Below are 18,384 nucleotides of genomic sequence, written 5' to 3' on the forward strand. Positions count from 1 at the left end.
TGAATGTCACCCTGTCTTGCACTCAGCTACTAATTAAAACAGAAACCTACAAGCGATTCAATTGGCAGTGCTTAATTTAAAACCATTTTAAATTGCATGATTGTTATTATGCCAATGGGCCAATAGATGAGTCATCTGTCACCATCAATAATAGGGAAAAAGAAACCATTGGTTGTTCTGATTTCCAAGTGCATGCAGCCCTCTACTGAAGAAAACAGGATAATCTATTAGTAGTATGGAAACATTACTGAATAATAATAATATAAATCATTTAATCACTAGATAAAGCTTTCTCTTCTCAGGAGAACACATTCTACACACAATGAATGCAGTATCAACAGTAAATGCTGAAAATACTCAGCATCCCTCCCAGAAGATGTGAAAAGATAAATATTTCAGGCTGGTGACCTCTCGTTCGAACTGAAAAATGTCCAGATTATCAGGCTTTAAACAAATACAATGGCAGGAAGAGAAATAGGAGCGAAATAAAGGAAAGATCTTTAATGGGATAGAGTCATACAGTCATATAGCACAGAAACAAACCATTCGATCCAATCAGTCCATGCCGACCATAATCCCAAATTAAACTAGTCCCACCTGCCTGCACTTGGCCCATATCCCTCCAAACATGTCTTATTCAGGTACTTACCTAAATGTCTTTTAAATGTGCTAACTGTACCCACATCCAGCATTTCCTCTGGAAGGTCATTCCACACACCAATCAATCTCGATGTACAAAAGTTGCCCCTCATATCTTTTTCAATCTTTCTCCTCTCACCTTAAAAATATGCCCCCTTGTCTTGAAATCCCCCAACCCAGGGTAAAGACACCTATCATTCATCTTATCTATACCCCTCCGTAAGGTCACCCCTCAACCTGCTATGCTTAAGAGAAATAAATGCCCCAGCCTATCCAATGTCTCTTTATGACTCAAACCCTGCATTCCTGGCAACGTCCTGGTAAATCACTTCTGAATGCCTTCTTAAAGGATGGAAGACAGGAGCACTTCACTGAGTAGCAGAATAATAGTTTGCATCTACTGTCCAGACCATATGGGAGTAAACAATTTTGACTGAAATCGTCAAACTCAGGGTCAACTTTGAAAGGTTGTCAAGCAACAAACTGTTTGTAAAGCTTGCCTGAAGTTTCATCAGAAAGGTGCAGAGAGGTCAGTGTAGGATTGATGTGGAAAATTAAAAGTTCGGGTGACACTGGAGGCCAATTAAAGGCCGGCGGCTCCTTTGCTCAGCAACACAGCCGAGGAACAACCCCCAGTATTCTGGTGGCATATTGCGGGTTTGGGGCTGGCAACCGGGGCAAGGAGTGGCTCTCACTGACCCACCACTCCACTCCCCCTTTTCAAAGTTGGGTCCCTCAGTCAGGCGCTTTGACCTAAGGTTCCCCCCAACACCAGAAACAGAAAGCAGCACCCACAGCTTCGCTTGGCCACAGGCCTGCCCATTGCTGGGTCAATACCCATTGGTGGTGGCAGCAAGAGGCACTTAGCTTGGTATTAACGGCCTAAATTGAAGGTGTAACTGGATGGTGGTTCACAGGCTCACCCCCCCCTACACAGACTTAATCAAGGTGGAAGTGGCAAGCCAGTGGATCCCCACATGCTATCAACCCAGCCATTTAACCATCCCCCTTCCAAATTAGGACTGGGTGGAGCATTAATCCTAGTCCATAGTCGAAGGAAATGACAGCAGACTTTACGGGTGATTTAGAAGCTAGTTTTGGCAGTTCATCAGGAGTCATTAGAATTCAGAAGAGACCGTCAAGAAGAAGGGTGTGAAGTTGAACAGTAGTACATACACAGAGAGTGTACATACAGGCAGCAAAGTGTGCATTCAGGCAATTAATTGACAACTGGTAACAGGCTGAATGTACAGACAGCTAACCAGATAATGGGACTGTAGTGTAAACAAATAAGGAATATGTTGCATAGACAGGCAGGCAACGAGGCAGGTAATGGACTGACAGTTGTGCAGATACTAAACCAGGAAAGAGAACAATCAACAAGCACAACTGACACAGACTGAGGCACAGTAGGTGCAAGAAACTGACAGCTGACTGCAAAAGTAGGCGAGATAGGCAGACTGTAGATGTTCAGGAGGCAGTAGACAGCATGAATGGATGAGGAGATGGAGATAGATGTTGCCAGGAATGCAGGGCTTGAGTCATAAGGAGACATTGGATAGGCTGGGGCTTTTTTGCACTTAAGCATAACAGGTTGAGGGGTGACTTTACGGAGGGGTATAGATAAGGTGAATGACAGCTGTCTTTACCCTGGGTTGGGGGATTTCAACAGTGGGAGGAGCAAGTATCAGGACCAACCCAACAGGTCTATCACACAAACTGTGGAATGAACTCAGATCTGGACAGGAAGAAGACCAGACACAGTCAAGGACATGTTCAATTTGATGAACAATGACCCATAGAAAGTGGTCGAGTGAGCAAGTAGCAAACCACTCACTTCATAGCAAGGCTATATTTGGACTAAGCAGACAGATAACCAGAACAATAGCAAAAGTTGAACCACCAATTTAATTTAATTTAATTTAGTTCACAAAAATAAGAATGTGTGAAACTACTGCACAACCATTACACTGTGAATATAAAACATTTCAGGGAAGGAAACTGTCATCTTTACCTGGTCTGGCGTACTTGTGACTCTGACCCACAGCAATATGATTGACTCTTAAATGCGCTCTGGGCAATTAGGGATGGCCAATAAGTGCTGGCATGACCACTGATGTCTACATTCTAGTTTAGGGATCCTTGCTGTAATTATGAAGAAAGCGTCTAACTGTGACTGGATCATTTTGAGCCGGTAATCATATAGTCAATTCCTCCTCCCCCCACCCCCACCCATCACTCTCCAGGGAATGATGATGGCAGCTGGGAAGGTGCCCACTATGTTTTACTTCCCTGTTCCCAGGGACATGAAGGTCACTAACCCCACAAAGGCTGAGGTCTCTTTTAAATATGAGAGTCATGCCCAGATGAGGTCATCAGAATATTTTGGCTCACAGTAAAAGTTGATTGCAACAATAAGTCACGACTGGGTGCGTTTACAATTCTAAAAATGGTTATGGATTCTTCAGGCCCCGATCATGAATCTTCCTGCTGTAACCCAGCAATTTCTATATGCCAAGGTTTTCTGTACCAACCTTGAGACCCTCCGTCTGTTTCCCTTAATTATTTTGCCTCCTGCAACGTGTGATGATGTCACTCACAACACCATTAGCTCAGAATTATTGTCATGATGTGCAAGTCAATGAGTTAAAGTCTCCCAGACTTCACCCTCCAGGAGCTGGGGGTTAAGGGTCAGAGAGACTTTGACCCACAGAGCTCCAATCGTATCCTGAGTTAGAACATTGGCCAGCATGTTACAGAGATTTCCACCAATCACCATCCACATCCAACCTTCTGAAAAATTAAAGTATAAAGATATTCTGATTTATACTAGATCTAGTGGTTTCAAGACCCATGCCAAGATACATATAAACTATTCCCATGGGTGAATGATGACCAACTGTTCAAAGTTGCAACTTCAGCAGTAAGGAGTAAAAGACTCTATAATAACAAATGGATCAGCATTGCACAGTCTGGATAGAGGGAAAATGCAGAGAAATTTCAAGAAGGACATTGAAGACATTACATCTTGCAGAGTTTTCAAATCAATTCACAGTCAGTAAATTATAGAGTCTGTTTCTGAGGGATTCTTGAAACACTGCAGGCTAAAAGCTAAAGGAAACTGAAACATCAAAGTTCATTTTAACTTCACATGAAACAGCATTCCGCAAGACTCTCCAGTCTATGGTAATGTCATGTTTTAAACAAGAGATCAGAAGATATAAGTAAATTATCCAAAGGTAATAAGGCAACTTTCATTACTTTAAGTTTCAGAAATTAAGCTGCTTCTGCTCATTCTAGAATAGATTAGGTTGCCAGAATTTACTGTTAAATGAGCAGCAAGGCTAATGTTGCCCACCACTATGTGTGTGTCAAAGGCTGCCTCAGAACAGGGGCTTGGTTAAATAAGAATATCCCAAGATGCTGTTCACTCTTAGCTTTGTGGATACAGCATCATTCTTTGAACCTCACCATTTTGGAAAGAATCTGCTGTACTTGGCCATTAACTATCCACCAAAACTGCTGCAGACTGTTAGCTCTTAATTTCTTTTTATTTAACCTATTTTTCTAATTGACTTGCTCAGATATGTTACCACATACTCCTGGAGCAGGTGTGACTTCAACCTGGACCTCCTGATCCAGGGGTAAGGACACTACCACTGCACCACAAGAGGGCCCCCAGAAAATTGCTTCTTGTTATCACAAGCCTAAGTATTCCTTTAAGAATGTTAATGACTGCCAATCAACCTCTCTGTATCAGCTAATAATTATTACATATATGGAGTCTCATTCCTTCAGGATTTAGATTCATCAGAGAGATTATAAAAATATTAAAATGATAATGTTTTTTCTAACATTTAAAAATTTTTTGATTCTCTCAATTCAATTTCCTTTCATTCTATTTTTCTTTCTGTGTCTTGTTCGATGTTAAACTCACTCTCCTTAGTTCAACTTCTTTGTCAGTTTGTTCTCAGTCCATAAATCTGTTTAGTTAAGGACTGTTGGTTGTTCTGTTCAGGTGTCCTATATTCATCGCTGTGCCATTTTCAATGCACACTTCCAGCAACTTAATGGGCAAAGCCTTTGCAATGTGAACATTGCAGGGTTAATCCAAGTCAGGCCAATACCATTTGGCACCTGGCACAGAAAATCCTGGCCCAATAGTTTAATCCATTTGAAAATCACTTCCCCTCATTGTCAACATTGCCAACCTTGTCAATGGGTTTGGGAGAAATCAGCTGAGATACCAATCTTGCTGAGTTTTTGCAACAGTTCTGGAAATTTTTGATCCATTGGATAAGGGAGTGGTGATTTTGTCCTTTTTTTGTTGATTTCTAAATATCCTTAAAGTAAATATTGTATATTTTTTATCAGGGATGTAACTACCTGGCTGAGTTACAAATAAATAGAATGAAGAGGAATTGCTCAGGTCATTACATGCAATAAAGTCATAAGCACATTTTCAATAAATGCATCTTCTGCGTAACTGCACACAGCAATCGTGGTGTGTTGGAATTTTAATAGAAGTCGTTGCAACGGTATAATCGAGAAGTCAAGTTCACAAACCTTGCCAAGTATCTCCGGAAGTCCCAAGATCTGACCAACAAAGACACCAATACAGATGAAAATAGATGTGACCTGCCCTAGGGAGCCACGGATGTGCTTCTGTGAGATTTCACCCAAGTACATAGGAAGGGCACTGAGGGCAATGCCTGCAGAGAAGGCAGAACTTCAACATCAGATACCTAATATTGTGTACCACATCACTGTCAAAATGAAAACAATATGCGTACAGTTAAACACAGCAACAAGCAATATCTGTAAACAGTGTGCAGATTTGGGTCTGTCTGATTGCCTGCAATAACACAATGTTGGATTGCTGGTAATATACGCATGCTGAGATAAGTCAATTTCCAACAAACAGTTTTATCTCAGCAGGTTGCTTCATTACATCGTGTTTCTCCAACTCTTAAAACATGTTCTTGTTAATGGAATATCTCAAATATTTGTGCAATGCCGCATAATGACATTAAGTTCCAAAAAATGGTTAGAAATATAGGCAAGAACATTGCATGGAAAGACACTGGATCTTCTGTGGTTGACTTTCTGGAATGTTTTAGTACAGCACAGATACAGCCTGTTCAGCTCAGCAGATTAATGGTCCACTCAAACATTTTATCATCCTTCTGATCAAATCCCCATCAACGTATCTTTCTAGAACAAGAGCTGAATACTGTAAATGCTGGAACTATGGAATTAAAAACAGAAAGTACCATAAACAGCTAAGGCAGCATTTGTGGAGGGAGGAATGGAGTTAATGGGTTGAATCTTATGTTTTATTGGCTGAGTTGTGTCGAGTGTTTTTTTAGAAGAGATTCGCACCATGAAGTCCATTGTATCTTTCCAAACTCACCCCATTAACTACTAATGCCACCCCTTGGCACCCCTCATGTCCAATTTTATTCCAATCTTCCCACATGCTATTTCTGGAACAACTCGTCATTCACCAGATATCTACCAAAAGACCAGCATCTCTTGCCTTTGAAAGCCCATAGTGCATCTGGATGAGCACCATCAGTCCACAGCTGCTTTGCACAGTGCCGGCTGTGGCAGACAGGGAGGACGGTATTGCCTCCTTCCCCCATCCACCCACCCCCATTGTCAGCAGGGGCCTCAAGGACCTACTGAACAGGGTGGTGCAAGTTCGGGACTTCCTCTTCCCCAGGACTAGCAATGGATATCACAATGCCAGACCATGCCATCGTAGTTTGCATTTGCCACCTGGAGCAGTGCAGTCTTTACCTTCTTCAGTAGTGCACATAGGAGGAAGGCCAATGATGTTCTCCACTCCTCCAGCAGAAGTGTTGTTTATCCCATCTTCCCTCTGATACCTCACACTCTACTTCTGCTCCTGTACCAACCACCCAGCCTGGCTCATGCTCTACCACTCTCAATAATAGCTACAGAAACTTTGCTCACTTCACCCTTACCCACCTCAAAGCCAACATCACTGACCCTGCTCCCCCTCTGCACTGTCCACTCACTTGCTCAGGACACCTCTCTGCCTACACCAAAAGTAGCACCTGTGCCATCCATTTTTATTACCCTTCATACCTGCAAACCACAACAGGGCAGCAAGAGTCAAGATGGGAGGTGGGCTTCCTGATATTCAGCTCCTCAACCCTAATGCACAAAGCATCCTGATTCTGACCACCCCAAGCAGCTCACTGACTGCCCAAGTCCCCGGACTAGTATCAGAGGCTGCCTTTGACCTACCGTGGCACAGAGCCCTGAAAGCAGGCTATTTCCCTCAACTTCACCAAGGCCATGACAAGCTGCCTGGCTTTGTCTCTGTGCTAAATGGCAAAGCAAGATCAATATGAACCTGATAGCTCTGGCTGAGGAAGGGGTAGGAGAGCACACAAAGGCAAGGCAATGCAAGGCAGGATTGCTGTGGACATCCAGGTAGATTCAAGTGAGTGAGTGCTATGTTAGTGAGCAAACAGGCTGGTCCAGTCCATTATCTGAGTGTGCGTCCCTGAGCTCACGGTGTCATTGCTGCAGCATCACAATGGTATCTACATGTTCAGCATTGAAGTACAGTAGTGTCCTGTAAGTGGATCAGAGATGTGCTATGAGGGTTCTTAGAGGCTGGCAAACATCAAATGCTAATGTCCATGGACATGGGGTGCATGTAAACAGTGCCCATGGAGCATGCCCTGAAATGTTGATGCCCAATGTCCAATATGGAAGTGTTTTGGAGCAAGCAGTGAGCTGAACCTACCAGGTTCTTGCCTGGTTTCCAATGGCAAGTGCTCCTGATGTTGAGTTTGCTTGCCTGGTTTGGTCAGATAGGAAGCTGAATATTAACGAGGTAAATTGTGGCTTTGCTGAGGCATTTAACAAACTATGATCTCCCTTAATTGGCAACTCACCACTGACCAGCAAAACTCAAAACATCACTTGTGAAAAGCATAAAAGATAGAAAATCAAGCTAGGGCTCACTTGTCTTCTCATTCAATTCTGTCACACATCTTGCCATAGCCCATGTCACTCTCACCCCTGTAAATTCTGCCCAATGTTTCAGGTAAATGACTGAGCAGTGGGGGTCAGTTTAATGTTTCATTCAAAAGATGGCATCTCTGACAGCGTAGCATCCCCTGTCTTCTGCACTGGAATGTTGCTTGAGTTTTTGTGTCCGATTCCCTGGAATGGGGATTTCACTCCCTAACTTCAGATTCAGTCACAACACCGCTAATGCAAGGCTGACACCTGGGTATGTTGTAAGATTTGTAATTCTGAGCAATATTCCTTTCCATATTCCTTCAGAAGTGTCTTTTAATATTCCTCTGTGGTGTTGATTGTTTTGGCACTTTCCTACTTTATCAGCCAGTTTCTTTGCCATTACACAATGACTTCAAAGCCCATATCAGTACTGGCAGCATATCCTCCTTTAAAGCCACAGAACCCTGAAACCATTTATACAGTCATTATTTATCGCAGGCTCTGCTCATTCATCATTTCTTTTTAAATCACTTCAATTCGAAGAAGAATCAGCAAGCGGGCAAAAATATGTCTAGCTTAGACCAGAACTTTCTGTTTCATTGTGCCAAATTGTTGGATTTTGAGTTAAGTCAGATACTAGCTTATGATTGAAAATTGGAAACTATACTTAAATTGGGAAAAGGAAATAAAAAACAAGAAGCTAAGGGAAAAGAGTGTGCTGAACTAGTTACATGAGAAGGGAAAGAAAACACAGCCCTGGAAATCAAAACGTAGTGCCTGGCAAAATTAAACAAGGCATTTTTCAACGTTACCTCTGTAAAATAAGTATTTTGACCACTTTCACAGTCACTCATCTATATGAAACAGGAGAGGCCTTACAAGAGAACCTTATGTTGAAGTGTTGGATTGTTTATAATCATTATCTAAAGGGCAAGATGGTAATTATGTCTTAAATTCAAACTCTGAGTCTATTATCCAATGTCTCAATCGGGATTTTTACCCCGCTTGAATGCTTTTTCAATGGGGGCTTGTCAATGTTATATTAAGCATTCCAGTCTTTGATAAAATAATGCCATTCACAGGAAAGTATCAATGGTTAATAACTTCATGTTAAATGAAAACTGTATCTGGTTATTATAAAGGACCCAGGGACATAATATTGAGTCTGCAAACAATGACATCAGATTTTACATGTATGTAGTGTATATTGGAAACAGAGTGATTATTCCTAATGCAGAAAATGACTTAATTAAAGTTTTCAAAAAGAACTCTGAAAAAAAATTCTTGACTCTTGGTGCAGTCTCACCTGGTTGGAAGACAGAGACCTTGCAAGAGAAACTTCCATTTCAGACCCTAGACCCATTTCTAACCATCGTCTAAAACACAAGATGAAGAAGCCGGCCATGATGTCAGCTGATCACAACAGGCCACAGGAAGTGTCTGTTCATGTGTCACTGATGTCACCGTGATTCATGCACAGACATCACCCACCATGGCGACCAAATCAGGAGGGGGTTTAAGGTCCTCCATGGGAGATTGGTTGAAAATAATTAAAGAACATGGGATAGAAGGTAATGTACAATCATGAAGTAATGATTGTCTAACAGACAGTAAACAGAGAGTAGAAATAACTGACTCATTCTCACATTGGCAAGCTGGAACTAATGGGTTACTGCAAGGATCTGTACTTGGGACCAGTTGTTCACAGTATATATCAATGATTGGAGGTAGGGACCAAATGTAATATTTCCAAATTTACAGCCGATACAAAGCTAAGTGAGAATGTGTGCTGTGAGGAAGATATAAAGTGGCTTCTGGAGGATTTGGACAGGCTTTGTAAGTGGGCAAGAACATGGCAGATGGAATATAATGTGTAAAAATGTGAACTTATCCACTTTGGTAGGAAGAACAGATGTACAGGGTATTTCCTAAATAAGTTGTTGGAAAGTATAAATGTTCACAGGGACCTAGGGTGCCCTTGTTGATAAGTCACTGAAGGCTAACATTCAGATACAGCAAGCTATTAGGAAGGCTAATGGAATGCTAGCTTTTATTATAAGAGGATTTGGATACAGGAGGAAGGAGGTCTTGCTTCAGTTGTATAGGAGCTTGGTTAGACTACTCCTAGAATACATACGTTAGAATACACCCTATTCGTTTTAAAGGAAATCAGCACACAACTGCAGAAGGGTTAGAAGATGAATTTAATAACTGGTTCGAAAGCTCCATGTACAAATTGAAGGATTTTTGTTTCTGACTTAACAATAAATAATCTTACTATCAAAATCCAATTTTGCAGAGGCAAATTCAGTAGGAATGACCTATATTTGGGAAATAGTTTCAAGTTCCTGCAGCTATCGTTTCGTTGCTTTGGAGTGAAATGCAAACACTTGTGTTCTTTCACTTGCATGTGCAATGTTTATTTCAAGAGGAAACCAGCATACATTCTCTTCAGGTGTAAACTTCAGTTAATCTAATTTTCCTTTAGTCACCCGCCGTAATCGTCCCAGGCAGATGAGAAAAGACCCTGAAAATGCCCTCTTTCCCTGGGGAGTCCGTATAAACAAACACACTTTTGCAACTCAAAACATAACTAAACAGCTTAACTCAATAGGAATGAAAATATTCCCACCTCCATTCACTCCAATAATAAAACGCCCCAGAATCAGCATTTCGAAGAAGCCAGCAGTTTCACTCAAGGACATCAATAAAGCAGCAAGAATTGCAAATCCATTATTTAAGAGAAGTGTGCCTTTCCTGGAAGCAAACAAAAACACAAAGCTTTCACCCAAAGTAATTGCCTTCAGAATATGATACAGATACATTTCCACAGACATTCTTAAATTATGTACCTTATTTACTCAGTATCGAGGCAACGTAACATTTCAAAGTGCATGTATTCAACAGCCATTGTTAGAGCATTTAACTGAATTAATTTTAAAAAAAACTCTCAAATTCTCCTTATTTTTGTATGGGATGGCAATAACTACTCTTATTAAATGCTACAAGACACCAATAAAGTTTACAAATGAAGTCTTTTAGAATCAAACTGAAAAGCTGCAGAGCTGCTAATAGATATTCTTAACTTGACCCAGAGTTGTCGATTCATCTCTACCACAGAAATTTTGAGAACTATCCCATAGTGGAATTACGATCCCTGTGGAGATCCATAAGCTAAAAGAACCAAATTTATCCAATGACCCTCATCTTTCATAGCTTGAATATTGTTGAAAAGGAGACATGTGGCCAAAGCTTTACATCTTGTGCTCATCAAGGCAAACTCACAAAAATCAAATTTCAAAATAACCACTACAACTTACACTACAGGGGAAAAGGATGCTGAGCAATTGGTGTATTGCCATGGAGTCAATTAGTTCCCCAAACTCCAAGGCAATTCAAAAAGGCACCAGGTTTGAACATGTTCCTTTCTGTTTGTAGGGAACGGTTCCTTCTGTAAAGACTGTGTCTTTTTATTTCTCTGTACTTTTGATTGTGGACCTAAATGAGAATGAACTGTTTTAAAAGCTGAGGATTATTGTAGGATTGAGGCAGTTTTTAAAAACAAGTAACTGGACACTAATTGCATGTATTGTTTACACTGCTGCTTGTTCAAGCAATAGTGCAAACCTAGTTTGTAGATGAGCTGGAGCCATGGTATGTGTACAAATGGATATTTGGCTGACAACAAATAGCTGATAGGTCTGTGGGACAATAATTATTGATGATAAAGGCCTTCTACCTGCCAATAACTATGTGGTTGGCTCCCAGGTAGCTGAACAGCTTGGGGAGTGTGAATGTTTGGCAGAAACTATCAGACTTCTGGAGGAGAATGAACTGTTTTTGCTCGGCAGTAAAAAGACAGCCAGTTTATTTCCCCTTTCTAGGTGCTGTATACGATAAGTTTTAATTGATGCCTCAAAGTTCTTTATAAATGTGAACCAGTCATCCTGCAAGTCAAATAAATGCAACTGGAGAAGGAAGACTGAGCAGCAGTGTTCTGACCAGGAAAAGGACCACCTCAACAAACCCAGAGGAGAGGCACCACCGAATTGCCTTCTCCGTCTTTCCCTCCACCCATAACACCCACGTTTTTTACTGTCTGTATCTGTATGTATGAGTATATGAGTATGTAGGCAGGGTTTATAATGGGATTAGACTTTTATCTGGTAGTCATGGTTCATAATTGTTTATCTGTAGTTCAAAACAATTTATTTGTAATAAAAAGTCATTCTAATTAAGTTCAAAAACTTTGACCACACTTTCTGGGTCTAAAGGACAGAAAAATTGGGGAATTCTGTATACTTTGATAAAAATCTCTTGGAATATTGGGGTTTCGTTTCCAATGTGTTATCCCAGTGAGGGCTAACACTTCGAGAAATCATTAATGGACTTCATTGTTTACATTAAGTTGATTGTTAGTATTGCTATTATCATACTCAGCATTAGTCAGCAAGAGCTGCCAAAATGCAGAATCACATCTAACAGCAGATGTTTTGTTCGAATTTTGTACTGATTTAATGTGCTCCATAATCTACCTTTTACCAACAACTGAAGTGTCAAATTGTTTGATTGGATCAACTGAATAACATATCCCTTGTACCTGCATCACACAGGCACCGAAATTTACATGTCGCATTGCTCAATTGTGTGGTCGGCAAAACGTCTTTTTGGATTGTTGACATCCTACTGTCAATGGAAATTACAACTTAGATAGCCACTACATAGCAGCATGAAGTGGTTTGCTTAACCTTTGTTCAATTTCTTTTGCAGAACTTTGGGTTGAATCTTGCCTTTTTTTTTGGCTATGTCTGAATTACGTTGAGTCTTTGAAGGCTTTTCACCCTGATGCCTCGCAAGATTTCTCACCCCATCTCACCGAGTACATCTCAATCATTATTTACACCACCCTCACAGCGTCTCTCACATCCAGTTACACCCCATCTTAGCATGTGCTCTTCTCAGAGAAACCTGCCAGCCAATGGATATCTGCCAAAACACAGACATCTCCTGCACCTGCACCATCTTTGAAAGGCCTCTCTCCACCTGAATAAATATTGGCAATGTGGTGTTGGCTCTCACTGGCAAGGTAATGGCAAAGCCTCCCTCACACATATAACTCCATTCCCTCAAACCGGTCGTTCTTTAACCATCAGACCATACACTTCACTGTCCTTAGCTACGTTCCATCAAAATTCTCTTTCTAGGTCAGTGCTCCCTGTCCCTAGTGCCCACTGGAGACTTACAGCTTGCCGTTGTCCAGTTGGGGAATGTCACGTAGAAGCAAGGAATCAGACAAACACAAAGACAAAAAGAGGGAACACAAACAAAGCCAACAAAGGCAACAGGAATATTGGACAGCCTGCTGCACCCAGCTCTCACCTGTTGGAAGTGGCTGTCAATGAGATCCTGTATGGCTTGTAGCACCTAACCAAGCTGAGCTCTGTTAAGGATGACAACAGCTTTCTCTTTCCCAATGCCCTCACCCTCCTCCCCAGGAAATTGCTCCCATTCGCCTGGTTCTTCAGTATCCAGGACATCTCCTCATTGCCTGCTGTAATAGCACACAGCACAGCTGCCAGGATGATGGAGCACACTCTGAGCGGACTGAAACATGGTCACAGTGGGTTACACTTGTCCCTAGTAACTAGCTCAGTAAAGTACCTCAACCCTCAAATATACCTGGTACATGAGAGTGCTCCAGGATGTTGGAGTCATGGCAGCTACCAGGGTTGTGGGCACACACCTCCAGGAAGTGGCACTGGCAATCACAGATCATTTGGACATTAACGGAACAGAACCCCTTCCACAGCATTGTGATACTGCCCTCTCAGTGTGTGCCATCGATGGCACCCTGCACCTGGGGAACCCAGCCAAGTTCCTGAATCCGACTGAACCCTAAATGGGGAGAATAAAATGACCCTTGGTGTGATCTTGCACAGATGTCAATGGTCATTGTCCTGATGCTGGAGAGAGATCCCAAACAGGTCATCCATCGCGCCCTAGAAGGATCAAGCAGCATGGAAGTTCAGTGGACAGTGCTCTTCACAGCCACCAGGAGAGGGAGGCTTCCCACTCCTGCAGCCCTCAGCTTCTACTCCAGTATCCGACACCGTTCTGTCACGGTGTCACAGGACAAACAGAGTCTGTGATGGCAATGCGCTTCCCTCAACCCCAGCAAATGGAGTCAGGGCTGGAAAACTCTGGTCCTCCTGTGCACACCGCATATACTGAGGGGACCATGTGCTTTCCCTGAGCTGAGTGCTCCTCCTCCTCTTATATAAATGGTTTGGAATGTGAATATAGGAGGAATGGTTAGTAAGTTTGCAGTTGACACCAGAATTGGAGCTGCAGTGGACAGTGAAGAAGGTTACCTCAGAGTACAACGGGATCTTGATTAGATGGGCCAATGGGCCGAGGAGTGGCAGATGGAGATTAATTTAGATAAATATGAGGTGCTGCATTTTGGAAAGGCAAATCAAGCAGGACTTATACACTTAATGGTAAGGTCCTGGTGCGTGTTGCTGAACAGGGACCTTGGAGTGCAGGTTCATAGTTCCTTGAAAGTGGAGTCATAGGTAGATAGGATAGTGAAGAAGGCGTTTTGTATGCTTGCCTTTCTTGGTTAGTGCATTGAGTATAGGAGTTGGGAAGTCATGTTGCAGTTGTAGAAGACATTGGTTAGGCCACGTCTGGAATACTGTGTGCAATTCTGGTCTCCCTACTAGAGGAAGGATGTTATGAAACTTGAAAGGGTTCAGAAAAAATTTACATGGATGTTGCCAGGGTTGAAGGGTTTGAGCTATAGGGAGAGGCTAAATAGGCTAAGGCTATTTTCCCTGGAGCATCGGAGGCTGAGAGGTGATCTTAGAGGTTTATAAAATTATGAGGGGCATGGATAGGATAAATAGCCAAGGTCTTTTCCCCAGGGTGGGGGAGGTTTAAGGTGAGAGGGGAAAGATTTAGAAGGGACCTAAGGGACAACTATTTCATGGAGAGAGTGGTGCGTGTATGGAATGAGCTGCCAGAGGAAGTGGTGGAGGCTGATATTATTACAACATTTAAAATGTATCTGGCTGGGTGGATGATTAGAAAGGGTTTAGAGGGATATTAGCCAAATGCTGGCAAATGGGACTAGATTTATTGAGGATATCTGGTTGGCATGGACAAGTTGGATCGAAGAGTATGTTTCTGTGCTGTACGTCTCTATCACTCTGTGACTCTATGCTGGCCTCCCATTCCTTCAGAGCTGGACGTCAGTTCCTGGCCTCCTGGATCCATCTTTAATTTTTATGGATGGCAGCCAAAGTGACAAACATGTGGCAGGTCCATTCGTACTCAATGAAAGGGACCCAAATTTGAAACAAAAGGATCGAAAGAGTTTCTTTGAATCCAGAACAGTTATTGATGACATACCTTGCATTTGAAGGCTGAGCACACTTGCCTACGCAGTGAGATGTTCTGCACCCTAATAATGACGGATATGTCTTCATCATCCCATCCACCTTCAGGCTTAGCTTGTACAGCAACTCGGTGAAGGTGCTGCGCTGGCTGAGAGTCCACCCAACGTCACTGCGAAGGCAGTGCTCTGAAACACTACCCATCGTGGCTCCCCATCAAACACTCAACATCTCATTGCATTCAGTACAGATCATTGTAATGATAGACAAGGAATCGATATAGTGTAGCTCACACAGGACCATTAGAAGTTTGGACAAATAGTGGTTCCTCTTCAGCCAGTAGTGTTGTTACTGCTGATAACTTCCACCTTGTTGAGATACCCAAATTCAATTTACAATCACCAATGGCTTATTGCAAATCAGCTTCTGACCCTTAAACACCTTCACACTGCACGTCCAGCAAATGGTCAATGAAATGGTTGCAGATTAAACATATCTGCACTTTGCAAAAGGTTATTTTATGCTGTTGTTGCTGCCATATTATAATGTCCAGCAAACATGGATTCCATGCTTTCACCCATCGTTGATATTGGCTCCATCCACCCTGCGCATTGACCCAGCCATTTTAGAGTAGTACCTCAAATCTAGAGAAGGTGAGAGGTGGCAGGGACACAGCTCATGGTGCACACTGTCAATTCTGGGCCCTGCCTGGTGGCCAGGTACACTCCCCTTCCTCTAATCTTCCTTGCCCTCTGTTGCCTTGCACTACACTGCCAGCCCATGTAGAGACCCACCATATTGCACCTCACCTACTACTGATGACTCATTCTCACCCTGAACCTCATCATTACATCTCCATTAAGCTCACATTGCTCCTTTACAGTCCCCCTGTGCAGGCCACATTGGACCAGACCAAACCCCTTCATAATATATCAAGGAGATAGCCTAGGCCCTGACATTTTATTTTATTTAAGGGCAAGTGGAAGGCGCTGTGTTCCAGGTGTGATTTGATTGGTTCAATTTTAGGCTTTAAGCAAAACACACTTTATTCTTACAACACAGTTAAAATGCAAACAAAAACAGAATAATTGGCGTAACTTTAACTCTACTGAAATATTTAGTAATACAATATATTATTTAACTACTAATCATCAACTGTTCCATAAGCAAAATGTTTCCCATAAACACACCCTTGTCAAATGCAAACTCAGTAAAACAGATTTTCCTCATGTGCTATCTTCCTTTCCAGTCCGCGGAAAGGAATACTGAAAGAAACAATCTATCAGCAGAGAGAGCACTCGAGCTTTTCTGCTGCAACAGAGACACAGCTGTATCTATCAGTTTCAACAGCCAACTCCAAACTCCCAACTGAAGGCACAACTAAAACCCTGGGTCTGTATGAGTCTGACTCCACCCACTCATGCTTCTTTTGTCCAATGTGAAACAAAACACTCAGGGAACTTAAATCTGTTTACCCGCTTCTTCTGAAGCAGACATTCTGTCACCACTGTGGCAATGCCTCTCTACAAAAGAAACAGCACAAAACAAATCTCTCTTAAAGGTACAGTCCCATCACAGTCAGAGTCAGTTTAGTTTGGAAAACTTGGTTGGCATGAATGAGTTGGACTTGAAGAGTCTTTTTCTGACTCTATAATAATCACATCCCTTCCCTCATGTAACACACCATGCCCCCCAATGTTGTTCTGAAATCTGCCCATTAGATTTGTGATTCCCTTCATCACCACCCTTTTCCCCACAATGGTGATGTTCTCTGCATCCTCCCCTCCCAGCCTTGACTCGACCCCAGTTCTTCTATGATTGATTTCCCTGCTGCCCCTACAGGCTGCCCCTTTAAACACTGCTGAAAGATTGACAGATGGATTCCCAGGAGTAAATTCACCCCCAGACCACTGACCGATCTAGATGTACAGCCCCTAGACTGAGCAGAACGCTGACTGCTGTCTTTGTAACTCTCTGACGGACTGATGGGACACAATTCCACTGACAGCTTATACTGGTTCTATAGGACTGACTGATGATCACATTTTGGACTGTACTGGGACAGATCCCCTGACTGTGAACATCCCAAGTGGATGACTGATTGTGTCGAAGCCCCTGGGCCCAGTGCAGCTTGTGAATTTGAGTGACAGCAGCCCCTGAATAACAACACAATCCCCCTGGACTGAGAACTGGTACCCCATCAGTTCCTGCATTGAATAAGCATGCTGTGTATTTACCACGCACAGCCACTGGCATGTACTGTAGGTGTTAGACTGATATCCTGATGTGCCTTTCAGCAAAATGGCATTGCCCATGGGCCAGTTCAAATACTGGCAAATGTGATAAACAGCCAGTCTGTGAGTCTACGTTGAAGAGCACCTCAAAATGGCAGGTCAGAAAGTCTTTGCTCTGGCCAAAGTGCCAGTGCGCTAACAGGCATGGCACAGCATGGCAAGGCCAAGACATGGGTGCTGTGTACATGCAGGTAGGTGCGAAGTGAGCCAACAGTAAAAGAGCAAGCGAGCAGCCCTGAGCTGCAGCTTTGCCCTATTCCTATCTCTGTGTCTGGGAATGGGGTTTAGGGCTTTCTGGTTGGGGGGTGTCATTATAAAGTGTCTCGGGAGTTGTAAAGAGTTGGCAGAGATGTCGTTGGGACTGTGTTTTAAGTTAGGAGGTTAGCTTTGATGTCCCTTGAATTAAACTAAACTTTCAATTGTCTAGCATTTCCTGGGTGACTACAAGCACAACATAAGCTGAACTCTCCCACTTGTCTGAGATTAAGGCATTTCTTTGAAGGGTTTCAGACGCCAGTTGCAATCTTCAATTTCTTGGACAATTCCCACAGTGTCTGCTGGTCTGGGATTCCGCAGGGTCCTACTGCACAACTCTAGTCTTCTACAATGACTGCCAGGTCAGCAGAATGTCCAGGTTATTGCCCCATTGAAGTCTACTGACCTCCAGATTTGATGCAAGCGTAGGGTCCAGCCTATCTCAGCCTTAGGGATATCATAAGCTGAGGTCAACCTGGGACTGAAGTTTCAATCGTTTAATTTCATCAGAAGAATAAGGGTTGGGAAAGGCAGATTGTCGTGATCTCAGTGGGGCCTTGGACCCCAACAAGATTGGTGGATGGTCAAGTCAATAGCACGGTCTGCCTGGAGGAGTGCAGCTCTAATCTCACGTGTTGGAGGGCTGTGAGAAGCAGTTCTCTCCATGTATAAAAATGTACCATTAAAATTATTTCAGAGATAGTAGGAACTGCAGATGCTGGAGAATCTGAGACAACAAAGTGTAGAGCTGAATGAACACAGCAGGCCAAGCAGCATCAGAGGAGCAGGAAGGT

The 18,384-nt window shown here is 42.7% G+C and overlaps 1 protein-coding gene across 1 annotated transcript in view; it reads right to left on the minus strand.

Annotated features, from left to right (window-relative positions):
• The window catches only part of slc2a9l2 (solute carrier family 2 member 9, like 2), a 399,659-nt gene that overhangs the window by 244,064 nt on the left and 137,211 nt on the right, over positions 1-18,384 (minus strand). The window contains exons 5-6 of the mRNA XM_048606361.1: positions 10,277-10,401; positions 5,206-5,351 (exon numbers count right to left, since the gene is read on the minus strand). Coding sequence (XP_048462318.1) covers positions 5,206-5,351; positions 10,277-10,401 — 271 coding nt within the window. The remainder of the gene's footprint in view (positions 1-5,205; positions 5,352-10,276; positions 10,402-18,384) is intronic.

The sequence above is a fragment of the Rhincodon typus genome, chromosome 1 (assembly GCF_021869965.1).
Source record: "Rhincodon typus isolate 14 chromosome 1, sRhiTyp1.1, whole genome shotgun sequence".
Lineage (NCBI taxonomy): Eukaryota > Metazoa > Chordata > Chondrichthyes > Orectolobiformes > Rhincodontidae > Rhincodon > Rhincodon typus.